Source organism: Agelaius tricolor, unplaced genomic scaffold (genome assembly GCF_023055355.1).
Source record: "Agelaius tricolor isolate 1412-34295 unplaced genomic scaffold, bAgeTri1.0.p SCAF_11, whole genome shotgun sequence".
Classification (NCBI taxonomy): domain Eukaryota; kingdom Metazoa; phylum Chordata; class Aves; order Passeriformes; family Icteridae; genus Agelaius; species Agelaius tricolor.
In genome coordinates, this window is record NW_027269271.1 from 24,723,956 (window position 1) to 24,742,500 (window position 18,545).

Below are 18,545 nucleotides of genomic sequence, written 5' to 3' on the forward strand. Positions count from 1 at the left end.
TGTGTCTCCATTTCAATCAATTGCACCTGTAGTGGTATCTTACATAATGCAAATAGTATCCAGTAATTAACACCAAACTCAGGTAAGATCTATCATCACAAGCTTTGAAAGAAGAGAAAATGTAGAGTGAGGCAGACAAGTTCAAAAAACTTCCATTATTTAGTATCAAATACAGAGGAGAGACCCATACCTGGGAGCAACCCTCCAGATATGAAAGATGAGGCTACTCTTTAGATATGGAAAATGAAGGGTCTGCAGGCAAACAGTGAAGCTACTAAAGTGGTATGTTGTAGCAGAAATTTCTAAACAATAGTTATCCACAAATTCAGAAATAATTTACAAATTAAAGGACAGAACTGCTAACACACATCAGGCAAGGCTGGAAAGAAAATGGTGACTAACATGGGACTAAACTGGAGTTTATGTACTGATATTTGCCAGAGTGCAGCTGCTTCACTCTTCCTGAAAAGCCAGAATTATACTTCTATACCTGTCCTCCAGTTTCAACCAGACCATGTACATTAGTGGTCAGGTTATTTATGTTTAATCAGAAAAGTAAAGTGGTAATTCTTTCAGCTGCAATCTGTAATAATTTCAGTATAAACTTATTTAGCTGAAATAATAAGGGACATTTTTCTGAGTCACACAGATAAAAATGATGCTACAGAAAGCCCTGTATGAAGGAATATTCTGCTACCACCAAGGAAGAGGGGAAAAAAATAGCTTTTATTTGAACACACCAAACCATGGAAGGAGCATACTTTGCTCAAGGTATTCAGGAAATAAAGAACCCATATGTGAGAGGGATGGTGCTGCCTCTAAATTGAACCTAAAAGACAGAATTCAAGGAGGAGAAAAACACGGTTCATTTTCAGAATGCAGGAATATATATTGAGGTGACAATACCAATCTGTGCTAAGAGAGATGTTTCACATATTTATTAAAAGTCAGTGGACAGAAAGGTTGAGAGAGGAGCAGGAGGTGAGCTGACAGAGGTATATAGAGATAAAAGCTCCTGAAAAGGCAAACACAATGTCTTTACTCTTTCTCTCAATAAAAGAGTAGCAACCACCCATAAAAATGAAAAGACAAACAAGCTCTAATAAAAGAAAATACTTTAGTATTACTCACATATATAACTCAGTAAGCTTCAATATAGCAATTAAAATCCAGTATTAATAACAATATCACCATAAGTTAGGATGAACCCTCTGATGTCTCAGAACACAAGACACCCACAAACTGCTTTCAGACACCAAGACACCTTCTCCAAACACCTTGTTAAAAATGTCTATTATAGGATTTTTTCCATGGCATCAGGCATAGCAATTTCTATGGCAGTGTAGCTCTGTAGCAAGAGCAAGCCCATTCTTCAGACACTTAGTCACAGGGGAACTCTTCTTTCCTATAGACAGAGGAAGACTTGCACAAAAAACAGCTTAATTGTTGATTTAATAAACCTCTGTCTCTCTTTCTCTTCCTGACCCTATTAAAAGAAATACTGAAAATATTTTCTTGCCATATATACAATAAGAAACAAAACCACAACACCCTTAATTATCAGGCTGCTGGAGGCAGTTGGCAATTTCATGGCCAAGGACACTGGCTGTCAAAAGCAAGGCTCTGTATCTTGGGTATTGTATTTTTGTGGCAAGGAGTTATACAGGTTTTAAAGCAGAACCCCATTTGACCTCATTCCACCTCTCCTACCAAAAACTGAAATTGTTGGGGCAGCAGTTGCTCCAAAGGTTAAAAGATGCCCATCATGTATGTTAATCTTCACTGGGTAAAGAATCAAACACAGCAGATAAACACCTCAACTTTTTTAAAAGGTATTTCTTTTTCAAGCAACATTTTGTTAAATAACTATGAATTAAGACAGATTTAACAGGAAACATCTATTTTCATTAAAAAAGTTGAACTCATATTCTGCATTCAAAACACGTATTCTGACATAAGTTAATTTTCTTTAAATAACCCGATAACCCAAATTAAAATATTCCTGGAAAAAAGCTTCATGTTTATACACATTGGGCTTTTTTTTTTTTTGGATGTAAAAAGTATCCCCAATACAGATTTAAAACACAGCTGATGGCTGTCTCACTAGACATGAACTGCAGAGTGCACCTTCTGCTTTGGACAGAGTTGAGAATTTGTCAAGAAAAGGCCAAGATCTCTGAGCACTCGAGCTGCCAAGTGCTCTCAAATTAAATCAGTTTGAAGCGGTTTTCATTAAGATGGATTGAGTGTGGCATCGTGAGAAACACTCTATCAAATGTAGTGTTTTACTTAGTGATTAAGTATATACCAGTTGATGAAGCTGCCCAAATCCTTCGTAATCCCACCACTCCAATAAACATTTAATGAGTATATAAGTTCAAAAAGCCTAGTAGAGGATTTAAACCTTCAATCTTGTTTTTATTTACTCTTGGAACTCAATTTCTCACTTCAAGTGAAGAATGCTGGTGCCCGCAGCTCATCTGTTGCCCTGGTAAAATTAAGTGCCCTCCACAGTACAAATTAGAAGACAAGACACACAGGTTGCAATTTCTCCAAAGCTTTTTTTTTATACTGATATATATATTTAAAATTATTTTAGGAAATTAAATTCTAAAAATAAGAAATAATGTGTCCCTTTCCTCAATTCTGAATTCCAGAAAAAATTAATACTCTCCTAAATATATATGTATATATATGTATATGCACACACACAATGTTTTATACACAATATACACAATGGTTTTATTGTGATGATGACCTGGTCTGACTAAATCACGAAATATTAAAAATGTAAGGCAACATGAATTTCAAAAGTGGTACGTAAGTAGCACAAGAAGTATTTTAAGCAATAAAAAAACTAAGTAACTGCACTGCAATAATATCAGATTTATAGGTAGAAAACTGTTTATGAAAGTTCTTTATGAGTTTTGTCCACTATTACACTGATACACTGTCAACCATTTCTGATGACGTGACACTTAATGAACTTTCCAACTCACACCCTTTCCTTGTTCAATTCACAGGATTTTTTTCTCTGTGCAAAGACACGAAAATATTCACTAAACTTAGAGTGTTAAGTATGTGTCAACTTCAGCTATATAGTGTGGATTTATAACTCCCACATTTATCAGAACAGCCCCTAACATAATACAGAAACTCCTTCCAATATGAATAACTACTTTCTTCATTTTAAAATTAAACATCTATCAAGAAAACAAAAAGTAAATTTAAAGAGCATGATTTTCTTGTTTGTGTTTCAGCTTTATCTGTGCTTAATTATGCAGGGTTTTGGGTTTCTCCTTAGTGAATCAAGTCACCAAAACTTAAATAAACTGTCCCCATTCTAATTTTATTAAAATACTGATTTTAAAACTGTGCATGGAATAACAGAAACTTGAGACGCCTGGTTGGATGTACAGAAAAACTAAACAACCAAACCTTAGTACTGGAACTTACTTGGCAGATAAAGGCTGTACAAAGGGGGGAAAAAAAAGCACACTGTATTTGAGAGAGCTTCCAATTTAAATTTACAATTTCATTAGCCATTCTTCAAAGGAGTTACCAACATGCAACAGTGAACTTGTCAACCACAAGACTCACAGGCAGGGTTATCTGGTGCTAGGACACCATTATTTCAGGAAGAAAAGGGAGGAGGGAAGAAGAAAAAGAGTAGCTTTGACAACTAAAGAGCTTCAGTAAAAATACAGCCTGAATGATTAGAAAGCATCAGTTATTCAGTGCAATTTCAGCAACCACCAAGGTAAGTCTTTTAGTCGGTCAACTGAATGAGTGCAACTCTTCTCAAACAATAAAAGCAAAACAACTCCAAAATGTAGCTCAGCTTTTCAAAAATCAAGATGAAACCCTTAAGGTGATTTCCAATCCCCCACTATTTTAAATAAAGTAGTTTTAATAGACACTTACATCTCTTGCTTTCCCATAGAAGGCTTCTTGGAAAGCAGCCTCTAATGATCCAATAAAATAAACAGGATGGCAGTCACCATATCTATTTGAGATAAAATTTCCAATTAATAAAAAAGGACAAAATCAAGTAATTTCAATATTCTACCTTTTCACATATTCTGTAAAGATGATGCATTGGCTAAATCTTTAGAAAGATGAGTATTACACTTCTAAAGAAAGAAAGAAAATATTTAGGACCCATTTGTTTTCTGGCATTGAAAAACTCAAAGTAATGAACTACTACCTTACCAAATTTATCATAAAAACATTCTGTTTACACATGTAGATACTAAAGTTCTGCACGATTTTCTGTAAAATTTCCATAAAATTTTCAAATTATTTCCTCTCTTTATTATAGTCTTAAAAGTTAATTGAAGGCTATTCTTCCATTACACATTAATGCACCTCATACACATAAAGGAATATTTCATCACTGGAATGAAAACAGAAAATACATAAACCTTGCATTACTTTGCAGCTTCTACCTATTCAATGAAACAAGCAACTGTTTAACAGTGCATGCTTTGGTAGTATAAAGTTTTTTAAAAATCCAGAATATCTCTGTTTTTTAAAAGTCAATATTAACTCAACCACTCTGCTATTGTGAAAACTCTTACAAGCAACTATGCATTTATTTTTCAATATTAATCAGTTTCAGCTTTTCTGTTCCTGCATATCATAATAAAATTATCATATATAACCAATCAGTCTTTCTCATCCTTCTGGGCCTTTACATAATTAAATAATGGTACTACATAGTGGCAAAATAAATAGGACAAGAATCAACCACTCCAGCTTGGGCTGAGAAATAATTTTATTTCAGAAGCAGTTCTAGGAGCAGAATTAGAATTTAAATAAATTAGATTAGGATTTCTAAATATGCTATCATCTCATAAGAAAACACGTAGACTTGGTTTATTCTTATTCTCATTATTTACTAACTTCAACTGAGTTTGTAATAAGAATTGCACAGTTAACAGGCTAAGCTTACCTTGAAGAAAACTCTGCTGTAAATTGTAATAAGGCATCTCCTTCATTTTCAGCATTTTCTGGCACTTAAAAAAATGGGAATAAAAAAAAGAAAAAGAAATGCAACTCTCTGGAAACAGGTTGTAATATGCAAACACATTCACTTCACAGGTATTTCATGTTCCCAGCTTACTGAAGTGTTACCAAGAAACCATATAAACTTCATGGAAGGCTATTGACTATGAATCTTTTGAAAGACTAGAAATTTCCAGAGGGTCTCATGAATATATTCAGGTTTTCCAAACAGTTAAATCCTTAGGTCCAGTGTAATGTGATATATCACTTGCTCAGAGTTAGCACTCTGGACTTACTTTAAGGCTTGAAAGGATCCACCCTTCCTATTGAAAATGTTAGAAAGTTTTCCATATTATTGCATATATTTTCTGTCAAAAAACTTCTAATGAAGTAACACTACTGCAAGCCTAAAGTAAATAAAGAGTATGCAAGAATTGCATGTAGGAGGTAACTGACTGCTCCTGCTCAATCCTTTTCATAATTCAAGGACAAATAATCACTGAGAAACTTGATCAGCATAATGAGTAAAACATTAATCAAAAATAAAATCTGCAGAATTTTCAAAACAGAGAAGTAGAAATCTAGTTATCTACAGGTGCATTTGGATAGAGATAACAATTTCTCTGATTTTATTTGTAATTCATCAATTTTAAGTTCAATTATTATTCTTCAGTTGCAAGGTTAAAATTTCCCTTCACAGAAAAGTGCTTTTATAGTTGCCAGTTATGCATGCAGTATTTTCCTTTGGTACATCCATCAGACATGACATTCAAACAATTCTACCATTCCTATCAAAAGATTCTTTCCAGTTTCTAATTCTGCAGATTCTTCCCACCTCTCTGCCTTCACCTCTGCTGTACAACCTCCAGTCAACTGTAACTCTTACTCATTGGCGATTTCCTCAAGGCAGATGAAGCTACTCCAAACATTTCTCCATCATCAACTCCAAACTCAGTAGCATCTTCAAAGTCATCTCCATCACTATCACTAACCATATGAACATCAGTGCATTGCTATATAAAAACAAAACCCAAAATCCACTGTAAGCTTCTATTTCAGACATAGTCTTTGAAATACAAAATACACACACAGTGACAAATACAGACAATATACTGCAGTTTAATTTACTATTTTATACAGCATTATCAAAGGTAATTTTTAACAGAAGTCTGGTTGACAGAAATATTATGTGACAAAATGCATTATTAAAGAATCTCTGCATACACATAGTTGAGCAAATTTTATCCAAAGGCAATGCTGTTTTCCATCTAATGGTACCAGAGCTGATATAAGAAAGCTGCCTAAGAAAGAGGGAGAAAAGCCACACAATGGTGGCTTTTATACTGGTATTTGGAATACCCATACAAAAAAGAAAAATAAAAATTTTAGTGCAAGGAGCTAAGGTAATCTCCCCCAGTCAGATGCTTTGCTGGGATTTGTTTGCTTTCTTTTTCCTCTTTTTCTTCAATGACTCCTTTGGCCATTTCCTCACTTTGTCACAATTGCAGGAACTGTAAATGGATTATTGTAAGACACAATTCTATTGACACAGCACAACAGGAGGGATGGTGACCACTGCACCCTGAGGTGTCCCTGCCTGTTCCTAGAGCAGACTGGTAGCACAAAGATGATGTCCTTACCTCCTCTGACTGCTCCCTTGTTTGTACAGGTGAAGATCTCCTTCCAACTGTGAGTCGATGGCAAGGAAAAGTCAGTCCTGACACAGCTAAAGTCATCTACAAAGCAAGCAGTGGTTCTTCATTAAAGCCACAGTCTCAATTAAAGGTTGGGGGGAGGGTTTAGGGTGGTTTAGAGGTTCAAACTAAAGACTGCATTATTTAAACACATATTAAGAAGCCCGAAAAACTAAAATTATGCCTTATGTTAAAATATTCAAAGAAACATCAGTTGGGTTTTACTGAGGTGTATGCTCAGAGTATCAAAACAAATTCCATGGAAATCAACTCCAAAGGGCCTTGAGTTGTTATTTTCTCTTGAAGCAGTGCTGAAGTTTGAAACCTTACTGTACACAGCAACTTTTACAGCACTATGTATTGATGATGCAAATGTAGATTCTTTTTGCTAATCAAGAAGCAATTGTTAAAGACGCTAAGTACTGATACACATAATTAAAAACAGTTAAATCATCTTGAAAAAAAATTGTATTTTGAAAGATCTGTTTATCAGCAGACATTGCAATAGACACAAACACAACTTAAAAAATATATTTCTTCTCCTTTTTGGTCATTTTAAATGTCAAGGGTGCACATCATGTTCCCCATGTGAACAAAGACACACAACCCAAACTGCTGACACTACAGTCAGCACAGTCCACAGGATGGATGGTCAGTAGCCAGTGCCAACAGAAAGAGCACTTCTGCCCTTTGCTGTATGCCTAAATCTCAATTTTTAGAAAAATTCTACTGTCATTTGAAAGACAAAATTATTATGATGCTTGCAATCACACAGCAATAATATTTGAAGATCTGGTCCTATATTGCATTTAAAAATACATTCATTATAATGCCTAAAAATGAGAACTGCCCACTCTGTGACCAAAACCACCTTTGTCATCCCTGCATTTAAAGCTTCTGCCCAGCCTCCTGCCTCTTCTGGAGAGCACATCAGTCCAGGAGAAGCAAGCTTGATGACCACAAATAGCAATTTCAGAAGCACCTATCTGGAGTGATTTTACAGTGCAAGTAACTCTTAAATAAAGATAATTGATTGTTTTAGGCAAAGTATTTAATGCTATGCAATTTTCAGTGATGTGTAGAAGGGTAGTCCTGGCTGCATGTTTAAAACATATTTTGTAATGGTTCCTTCAGATGAAACACAGAGAGGACAGAAAAACACCTAGATCCTGTAAAACTTATTAGTATTTTTGCAGGGCACAAAACAAAATATTTACATTATACATTTCAGAAATACAGCACTCTCCTAATGGGACTGTAAAAACAGTAAGGTAAAATACATTTCAATCATTCTTAACAAAAATTCAAGAATAAATCATAAGCCTTAAATTTCATTTACTGCCATGAGCACTGAAAATACCCCATTTATTTTTTATACATAATTCAGAGCGACTTTCTCACTTGTCTGCTAGAACTCACAGAGATTTAATTTGCTGCAGGTTGAAGCAGGCTGATTAAGCAGGCCAGTTACCAAATGAATGTTAACCTGTCTGAACTAGCCTACTGTCACATTCTCACAGCAAGGTTAAACACAAGTTTAGCTGTGTAAAAAGCCCAGCAATCGCCTTAAAGGAAGTGAGTTTTAATACTCTGGAGTAAATGAAATATTAAAGATGACACCCAGCTCTAGACCAATTACCTACGAAACTCCTGTGACAAGAGCATAAGAACTGCATTCTCTGCCATAATCCACCATTTCAATTATTATTTTTATAAGCTTTTAATAATAAACAAAACCCAACTGTTATAAAACCTGAAACTTTGCCCTGTAGTTATCACACCATATGAAATGCTGGTAAAACACACAAACACCCACATGAACCACACACAGACCACAGTTCCCTCTCTCACAGCATCAAATCCCCTGACAGATGCCTGGAAAGGCTCCCAGTATCTTTTACATGCACATTAAAGAGAGAGTGGTAAGATCAAGCAGGCAGTTATTGTGCTGCTTCATCACTTGGCCCAATTGCAGGGTGTTGCAATTCCAATTTGCAACCCTATATTATAGTGTCAAAGCGTCTCTCAAACACCAGCTAACAGCAGAAGGGGTTCCACATCAGAGCCTGTTTCATCCCACTCTCCACACAGTTGCTGGAATGTTGGGGGTTTGTGCACATTGGTGTGAGAAATCACCCTTCCCTTTGCTTTTTTTTTTCCCCCCTTTCTGAAAAGTTGTTGCTTTTTTTTTTGCAAAAGAAATAGCAGTTCTGCCTTCACTCCAAAATAAACACCAGGCATCAACATTCTTCTAGAATAAAGTTATCTTCATTCAAAGTTAGAGAGTTCTCTTGCAAAGAAAGACTCTTGCACCACAAAAGCTCAAGCTTTATTTTGGAAATCATAAAAGCACCTAGACTAAGCAAAATATTGTTTTCCAGGCAGCTCAACAAACCCTTTCCTAGTACTGTAAATGCAAGGTACTGATGGAAGCACCACTGAAATGTCTCAGTGGCAAGAACTGTAGATTTCACACTGCTCTAGGAGAGGTTTTTCTTTCTGAATACTGCACCTGCCCCCTCCCAAACAGAGATGCAGAAAATTATCATTGCAATAAATTATCATTGTTTCAGCCACCTTTCCATGGGAATGGACAAAATCTTTATACCAACCCCATAACTGAACCAACCCCAAAAGCTGGTTTGTAGCCAGAGTACCTGATTACCCATATTCTCTAGCTTATGAGCCCATCTGGATGTGAAAAAAACCTCCAAAGTCAGTCACTTTTCTGAATTTTTCTTTTTTTTTTTTTGCATGAAAGTCACCACTATTTGGGTACCAGAGCTTGAACGGGATGCTTCCACATGCACAAGAAAAGACATTGAAAATGCATTTGCAGGACTCATGAATGAACAACAAGGTAGGTGTAGGTTATAAAAGAAATAATACAAAAGCAGGAAAAAAAAGATTACTCTTTTTTTAGGCAGGGAACCTATGCTTGTGCAAATCAAACTGTCTTCAAACTGAAAGGTACATGAGGTAGAAAGTAAAACAAAATCAGAAATAAGGAAAATTGCTTGCAAAAAGTAACTCCAGACACAGATCTTTTGCCCAACACTGTGTAGGCATTGCTTGTGCTTATTTAACGTTTAAGTAATCTCCTATTTGGCTTCCTATAGCTTTTGAGGAGAAGGAAAATAAAATTCAAGATTTCAAACATTTCAGAGAGAGTGGCAGCAGGAGAGTCTCCTTTTAGGAAACAGCACAGATCCTACACAGATTCAGTAGCTCTAGCATTCAAAATGGTAAGGGTACAACCTGGACTACAAGTGCACAGAAGGTTGCTTGAAATACATTTTAACTACCAAGAGAAAGATCACTACAAAACCTTACGGTTTAGAGAGGAAAGAAATAGTCTGGTGCTCACTTGTGCTTTCCAGCTCTAAGACACTAATACTATTTGTAAATGCTCAGTGTGAGATGATTTGTTTTTCAATTGCCAGCATTAGCAATCAAGGGATAAAGTTAAGCAACATCTTTTCTGATCCAAACATGCAGGATTCTTTGTCAACCTTCCAGATTAACTCAGAAATATTTGCCAAATCTGGAGTGAGACCAGATGCTTTAAACAATAAATTATTCTTCATGTTATATTAGTTTTATGAAGAAGCTTCTATAAATATAATTCAGAACAGTCTAAATCCACTATTTTTTCCCAAATATTTCATGATACAAATATACCTGAAGGAAAGATATTATTGAGAACATGTAATTCCAGAGTGCTGCCATCTCATGCTCAGAATAATACGAAAAATTACAAGCCCATAATCTCAAAACCTTGTATCTTCTAGAAAGAGTTTGTTGGCACAACTTAATTCCCACTCTTGCAGACTTCTGACATTATAAATGAAGGAACAAACTCAGTCTCTTGCACCAGTCCAGACATATTTAATCAAGATGCTGAAGGTGTGAGAAAGATAAACAGTAGAAGGAACATGAAGGAACAATACCAGCAGAGAACTCCAGCTGCAGAACTCGCTCCACTGAGAAATGCTGATACAAAAATTATAAGCTCAGTGGACTGCATCAGGAAAGGAGTAATTGGATATGACAAATTGGCCTTCCTCATGTTCAGCCACACACTGATGGAGAAAAACAGCATCTCAGAAGAGATTTGAATGGCAACCATACCTAATGAGGAAAGTGAAGGAAGCTGTAAGAGCTTTCTAAGGCCTTACAGAATATAGCTGGGACACCCAAAGTGTCCAGCTTAAGGCAATAACCAGTAAAGAACAGGGCATTCTTCCTCATCCTCAATTATTGAGAGCTTGTGCTGCTCACAGGATACTTGCCAGCAAGGGATCCCATCTCTGCAAAGGGATAAAGCTTTTTGTAAACAAGAACTACTCAGAACAAGCAAGTATAATGTTCAAGGAAGGTAGGAATATTGGTTTATTTTGTGCTCTTTGTTCAGCTTTTGATTGTTACAAGAGCAATGAGGGTTTTGAGGTTTTTGAGTGTGTGGGCACTCTGATTTGCTTTAATGGACATTAATCCATCTATCTGAACATACAGACACCTGTTAATCAGGGCAAGTTATTAAATGGAGCCTTCAGCTATAATACCCAGTACCTGTCAATTTTAAAGAAAACAGCTTTTGGCTGTTTAAAAGACCACTGAAAAGGAGAAGCTGTTTCAGTCACTGTAACAAGGTAATTTTATTTTCAAACTACTCAAATGACAAATTCTTTCCAACTCACTGGAGAGGTATTTTTCCATGACAAAATATTTTCTAATACCATTTTTTTGGGATAAAGTAGAGATTCTTGATAATTTGTTCTCAGAAATTCAAAGGTCAAACCGTAAATCTCACAAAGCATCAGACAGAAATTCAGAGACTACTTGATCCAAACACAAAGGAGAAGATTCTATAAATGATGCCAGATTTCACTTGCACACACACAGCAAGTGAAGCAACAGGCATTACCTGACAGTGGCAAGCCAAAACCAAAACCTTGCAGTGTACAAACCTTCTGGATTTTTAATATAAAAAGATCCTAAAAAGAAATGTAATTTATGTATAACTTCTTCTATGAATCAGTCTAATTATTCAAGTAGCTAAACTTCTAATAAAGAATCATGTTTGGCTGTATACAATCTGCTTCAACAGGAAACTAAATAGGGGAACTCTCACAGCATGATTTTATATTGAGGTAAAGGAAAAAAATCCATTTTCTGCTTTTAATACTCAGAGATAAAGTAAGCAAACAAGATTCTAGTGTGCAAAATAAAAAGCATGTTTTCCGATACTTGACTCTCCCCCATAAATCTCCCATAAAAAGGGCTCTTTCTAAAGGTTGCTTAGCAGGCTGCACTACACACATAGGAGTTTGTAATACACATATATCACACCAAAAAATCTCAATCAAAACCAAATGCAGTGTTACCTACTAATCCTGGTTCAAATACTCATGTGACAGCCCTTTCACTGTGCCCAAAATGTGAGTTGTTTACCTTTTCCATTACTAGTTTACTCACTGATACATGGCTTAAGAATAGAGAAATAAACATGACCAAGTACATTTCATAACACTCAATTATTACAAATAACTTCAGAGAGGTGCCCATAGCAAAATACTCAATGACTGGCAGGTGTCGCCTCTGTGAAAATTTCACTCCCATAATTTGATCCTTTTTCTCATTGGATTAATTACCATGATGGTTTTTTCCCCTCATCAGATAAGAGAAGGGATAAGGATAGAGGTTTGAGCAAGGAGCATTATCAAGAATTTCCATTTTCATATTAAATTTACTATTCTGTTATGTGACCTTTTATTATAGCACAAACTAATTTCCTGCGTATGAAAAATGCCAATTTATCAGATGGATGGATGGATGGATTGATTTTCTTGAAGATACAGGAAAAAAAGTTGCATTTTGAACTCAATTATATGAAGTTTGAGAAGAAACGAAAACTTTGAGAAGGAAGAAAAACTCTAGAAGGAATATTTCTGTTCTTGTTTTTCTATCACACATTCTATGTACATGGTACTACTAGATGGACTTGGATACAAGGTATTTTAGGGATCAAATGCTTTCATTTCTTAAGTGCACTGACAGTAGGTAAGGTAGTAAGACAAAACTAATGATAAACCAATCTAGTTGGAACACCTAGAAAATAAATTTTTCTTCTTGCTGTTTACCATTGGAACTGGATTGGTCAGGCTGCTTCACAGCTGAGGCTCGCTCACATTTCCATTTTCCTTTTGTAACCTATCTTTTCCAAGACTGAGGAAGCTAGGAAAAGCAAGGAATATTTGTATGGTTGACAGGATATAGCAATTAATGTGGCATACTGGAAAAATCCAAGTGTACAGTGCAGGGATGAGAGGTAGAGCAAGTGACTGAAGTTTTGGTTTTGCACTTGAAATACAAGAGTAGGAAGTTTTTCATTAAACAAACAGTTGAACAAAATTGTAATTTCTACGTGTATTTTGCACAGCCCTTTCATGTGAGTATTGAAGCAGGGAAAAGAAGAGTATGGGAACTCTGGCAATCTTCTGCAGTTCTCCAGAGATTATCAGATGGCTCCACACTCTTCCCTGGCTGGAGATCCAAACAGAGAAACCAATCCATGCAAGAAGGAGGTGGTGGACTTGCAAGCAACTCATGCCATTTCTGAGGATACTCCAAGTCTCATCATTTCAAGAAAAATGACTCTATGACATGAGAGAGTTTTCATATGAGCTTCTTCTTGCCATGGCTGCAGCTCCTGGTGTTTAACCAAGCATTATTTACAGTGCATGGGCAGCCTGTTATGCTCAGACAAACCCTCACTGAATTCCTTGGGAACAAACAAGTGGTCAACACTTCCAAATCCATCACCTGTCACTGTATATATTCAATAAATAACCTATCTTCTTTTCAATGTATAATCTCACAAAGGCAAAGTGATACATGATTTAAGAATTCCTGCATGTTCATGTTTAAAAGTTATGTTTCAAGCTCCAAGAGATTAAAGATTTTCTGTCAATTAATGTTTATCCTTTGGCTTGTTTTTTCCAAAAGTTAGGAAGTATTTTTCCAGTAGTAACAGACTCTAAAACTACTTCTATCCATACCAAAATACATAGTATACATAAAACAAGTGTTATCACACAAACAAAGAACAAGTACCCCAATGTAAAATGAAGGTACATTGCAATTCAAAAAGCAAATCTATTAAATACATTCTTTTAGTTGACTGAAACAAGGGCTTTTTTGTACTATGCAATTAATTGACTCAGGAAGATTTACTACCCAGAGCTGAAGGGCTCTCTTCAGTCTGTACTGCTCAACTAGACATTGTTGTCCAAGTTCAGTACATAATACTAAAAAAAAGAAATCAAACACCCAAAGTTCATCTACTGCCATGTAAGCCCTTATCCCTCCCTGAATAACAATAAAAAGTGGATGTAATTCCACATTAGCCACTTTGTCTTTTGACATCAAATAGCATTAGCTGGGAAAAACAGTCAAGTATGCTTGAGGTTTGTTTATTTTATTAAACTATTGCACAAATACAAAAATGAACAGAAGAGTTAAAAAAATTTGACAGCCCTTGAAATTAACTTCCTCTGGAAAATAATTTCATTTTTATTATGCCTCTCCAATAAAAAGAAAAAAACCTTGACAGGTATTCAACGTTTCATTTTAAACACTAACTGGATGAAAAAACCATCTCTAGCGTGGAGTGTGTTCAGGTTATAAATCAGTAATGCTTATTTTAACTCCTCACAAAGTGTTGTTGAGATAATTACTGCTGACAGCTTTAGTCAAGGTTCATTTCACTTTTTCTACTATTTTTCCCCTGTTAGAAGTTCCGCAGGGCCCATGGGAAGATCCACCCCTCACACCTGTTGGGGTTCTTCATGTTACTGAGGCCAGTTTGGACACGTCACTTCACATTAGCATTGTGCCAGAGCGCTGTGACAATTACTTATCGCAGGTTTAACTCGGAAAAAAGTTTCTAATCCAGCCACAAGAACAGTGTCAGAGTACGTAATTTAAACCTGTCAACACAGGTTGGAGGAAATTCATTCCAAGGATTTCAGTCGTGTTCCCATGGTAGGTCTCTGAACTATAATGAAGCTTAAAATCACAAAGGAATGCTATAGAGTTAAAACACGGAAGCCAAAAGTTTAAACAGCTCTGAACTGAAGGGAAAAAAAAGTGTCTGAACTCATGTTTTAAAATTTGGTAAATTCTTTAGATTAGGATTAAGAGACTGCTGTGTTAATTTGCCAAAATTCCAAAAGGCTGCTGCATTTGTATCTTATTTTGCTGCAGTGTAAAGGCACAATGCTGGCAGATCTTTACACGTGCTGAAGGCAGAAGTATGGTGAGGCAGCCCTGGAATCATCCTGAGGATGGTGTGGGAGGCTGGAGGAGATCCAAGGCCCAGTGAGGAGGCCACTCGTGTCCTTCAGACACCAGGGGAGGGATGCTGGCACTGCAGCAGCAACCACCCTAAAGGCAGCTCCACAAAACACAACGAGATTCTTGTGAGCTTGAGAAAAAGTGGTGCCTGGTGCTCTGGGAACACCCAGCCCTGGTGTGCTGATTGAACACACATGCCAATTTTTGCTACGGGCCCTGTTAATCAGCAGCCGTGTTACTGTGCATCTACCCCTGTCGTTTGCTGGCTGAATGAAAATTATCCCTGGTTTTGATTATTTCTCATTTGACTGAGCCTAGTTAGGCAAATTAGGAATTAAAGCAGAAGGACAGCTACTGTAGTACTTAATGTTGCTTCAAACCACAAATATATTTAAAGGAAACACAAAGAAAATAATATTTCCTCGTCCAACGGGTTCTGCTAAAAAAGAAATATACGTGAGAGACTGAAATAAATACCCATGATCACTTACAGAGCTCATTCTTCTTGTTAGACAAAAACTGTAAATATTAAAAAGGATGAAAAATCTGCCAAGCCATTTGCAGCTACTTGAAACACAGGGTAACAGAATTAAATAAACGCTGAAAGACCTGGAACACAGTTAAGTATAGACCATGAGGCTAATTGTGGATCTTGAGTTAATTACTTTCCACTGATACGTTTTCTCAATGGTCTTTTACATGAGTTTTTTCTTTCCTCAGTCTGAACCCCAAGGCAATTCAGCGTGCTAGCCTCCAAACTCTGGGTGATTCATTGTGTACTTCTGCCTTAGGATTTTTAGTTCATGCAGAGAAAGCCAGGCTTTCACATCAAGTTGATGTTAATGTGCACTGACAAAGCAACAGTAAAGGAGCTTCATGTTTGTCACAACGTGCACTCTTTAATTTAGTAATTGCTTTATACTGATATGCAAATAATGACACATTTCCCAAATTTCCAGTTCCTCAGCAATGCTTTTGCTAATTACTCAGTGGTTAAAACTTAGGCATGTAAATTGGTCCAGTGAGTTTATTAATCAGTACACCTGTGTGAACTGATCTATAAAACACACATGCCTGGGAACAGGTCATAACTCACTGTACATTCCTGAAGGGCTCTGGAACTGAGAAAAACAATTCTCTAACTAAACCAAGATAAATTACAACTAATAGAGTGTTATTCACAGATAAACTGAGATTCCCAACCGTTCCCAAGCTAAAGAGACACTGTCTTTGGGTGACAACAAATACCAGGAGTCAAAGCATCCATCGAGAGAGGGATCAAGGTAAAGAAAGAAAAGGTCAATTGAAAAAAGGACAAGAATCCCTCTAGGCCCTGAAAACATGGGAAAGGGCCAGTGTCCACTCAACCATCAGTTCTCTGTGGATGACCACATGCTTTGAAGTCTGGTTACAATGTTTTGTGGTACTGTGTACCCTTACTTTTGATACTCTAACATGAAAAATTCAGCTGCACTTAACATGAATTCAGACTCATAAATGCAAAAACACTCTAAAGAGTTTTAACTTGTCTTGCTGTATTTCCTTTCCTCAAAATTGTCCTGTTCCATTTGCTTGCTTTTATGTTCCAACAGAGCCTGTTAAATTTCTGGTATTTTCTTTATGTAATTGCCATAGAATATAGACAATGTAATAATTGTTTTTACTGAGTCTGATCTCTAATTACTTATTTTTCACTATTCAGAAGAGACACAAAACCACTAACAGGTTTTTAAGCTTGGGAACAAATAAAATAATAAACAGTGTAAACTAACAACAATCTATCCATATCACATATTGCCCACAGATATTTACAGATACACCTTGGGAACTGCTTTGCATTCACAAAGAGTATCAGCCAAATACCTGGCACGTTTCTGGTCTATGGTGGGATGCCATTTACTTCACAACATTGTACAATGCTTTGCATGGCAGAGAAGTGCCTGGATTTGTTTCCAGCACTATATAATTCCTTGGCACAGTTCAAGCAGTTGTGCTAGCAGAACTGCTTCCAAAAAATGCTTCAAACACTGATGGGATTTTTATGCTGCCTTTTCTTCATGGATATCATTTTCTGAGGAATTGGATATTTGCAATGCTAGCTCTTGAAAACACAGTGCTACTGACTTCTAAAAACGAGCTTCTAAAAAGGCTGATTGTTTCCTATTTTCTGTTTCTCTTACCTGGAATGTGTATCTTCTAGTGAAGTTCTGCTCTGCTTATAAGAGTGGAGCTTCATTACAAAGAAACAAGCACCACTGTGATAATCCTCCAGGAATAATGCAATTACCACTTATCAAACAGGTGTCTGCTGTATTCCAAGGAGATTATCACTTCCTATTCTGCTCTCAGAGAACACAGAATAAAAGAGAAGCTGCTACTATTAAATGACTAAGGGGAAAAGGAGTCTTTGATAACAGCTCCTGCCAGCATCTCTCAGCAGGGCATGAAGCAAATGTAGTCCTTCTATAACAACTTGGCACTGAAATGAGTATTTTGGTTTCTGTAAAATGAGTTAAAGCACCTAAATAAGACCACTCCATTTAACTCAATCTGAAGCATCTCTCTATGTTTCTTCATGGAATATTCCAAGAATCTCAGCACTTCTGGCTTTATGCCAAGCCATGCCCTTTGTGAGTAGTCCTGAGGAGGAACTCTGCCTGCTCCAGCAAAAATGGGCTGCAGAGCTGCTCCATGAAACACATCATCTTTCAGAGACACTTCTGTGACAATCCAAGGCATGATGAAGATACAAAAGGATCTCCCAGAGAATTAAATCTTCTTACCAAAATACATTTGTGGGTCAAACCACAGCTGGGTGTAACTGGTCAGCAAAGGCAATTTTTAACATATATTCAAAGAAGCTTCTTGAGTAGGAATTATCTCAGGAGTGGATCTCTAAAACCAAAAGCAAAAGCACTCTCCTATGAAATCTGGGATACAGCTCAATGTACAGAAGGTGCTATTACTACATGAAAAATCATGTAATTGGTTTGGAAACAAGCCCAGCTCAGCATCAGGGGCAGAGGAGGAGTGAAGAGAGTAAACAATACACAGGTGCAGGAGACAAGAGGCTCCTGGTGATGTCCAGGGCTTGTGAGGGCCAGCAACTGTCCATAGGTGGGGGCTTCAAAGAAAGTAGGACACTGGTGATCCTGTAAAACCCTGTCCATGGAGATTACCACTGCTTTGGTACAAACTCAAGGAAAAACTGTAGCTCCTGCTGCTGCATCTGCTGGGACTCAAAAGCCCCAGTGCAGTTTGTGTGCTTGTAGATGGAGAGGTGGAGCGGTGCTGTGGATACAATTCACTCCCCCAGCACCACAGTGTGCTTCAGGGATCTGGACTGCCCTGATCCACCCTGCAGATATTTCTCTGTGCATGTGGTCATTTCCATCACATTTTGATTTTCGGGTTCTGTCTATAGAAGGACAGAAATTGGAAGCAGCAAATATAAAGTATCAGTCTCAGTCAGTCCTTGTTTACTAA

At 36.8% G+C, this 18,545-nt stretch overlaps 1 protein-coding gene across 1 annotated transcript in view; it reads right to left on the minus strand.

Moving 5' to 3' along the window:
- The window catches only part of FAF1 (Fas associated factor 1), a 147,874-nt gene that overhangs the window by 43,914 nt on the left and 85,415 nt on the right, over positions 1–18,545 (minus strand). The window contains exons 9-12 of the mRNA XM_071436706.1: positions 6,648–6,743; positions 5,894–6,020; positions 4,955–5,018; positions 3,925–4,006 (exon numbers count right to left, since the gene is read on the minus strand). Of these exons, the coding sequence (XP_071292807.1) occupies positions 3,925–4,006; positions 4,955–5,018; positions 5,894–6,020; positions 6,648–6,743 (369 nt within the window). The remainder of the gene's footprint in view (positions 1–3,924; positions 4,007–4,954; positions 5,019–5,893; positions 6,021–6,647; positions 6,744–18,545) is intronic.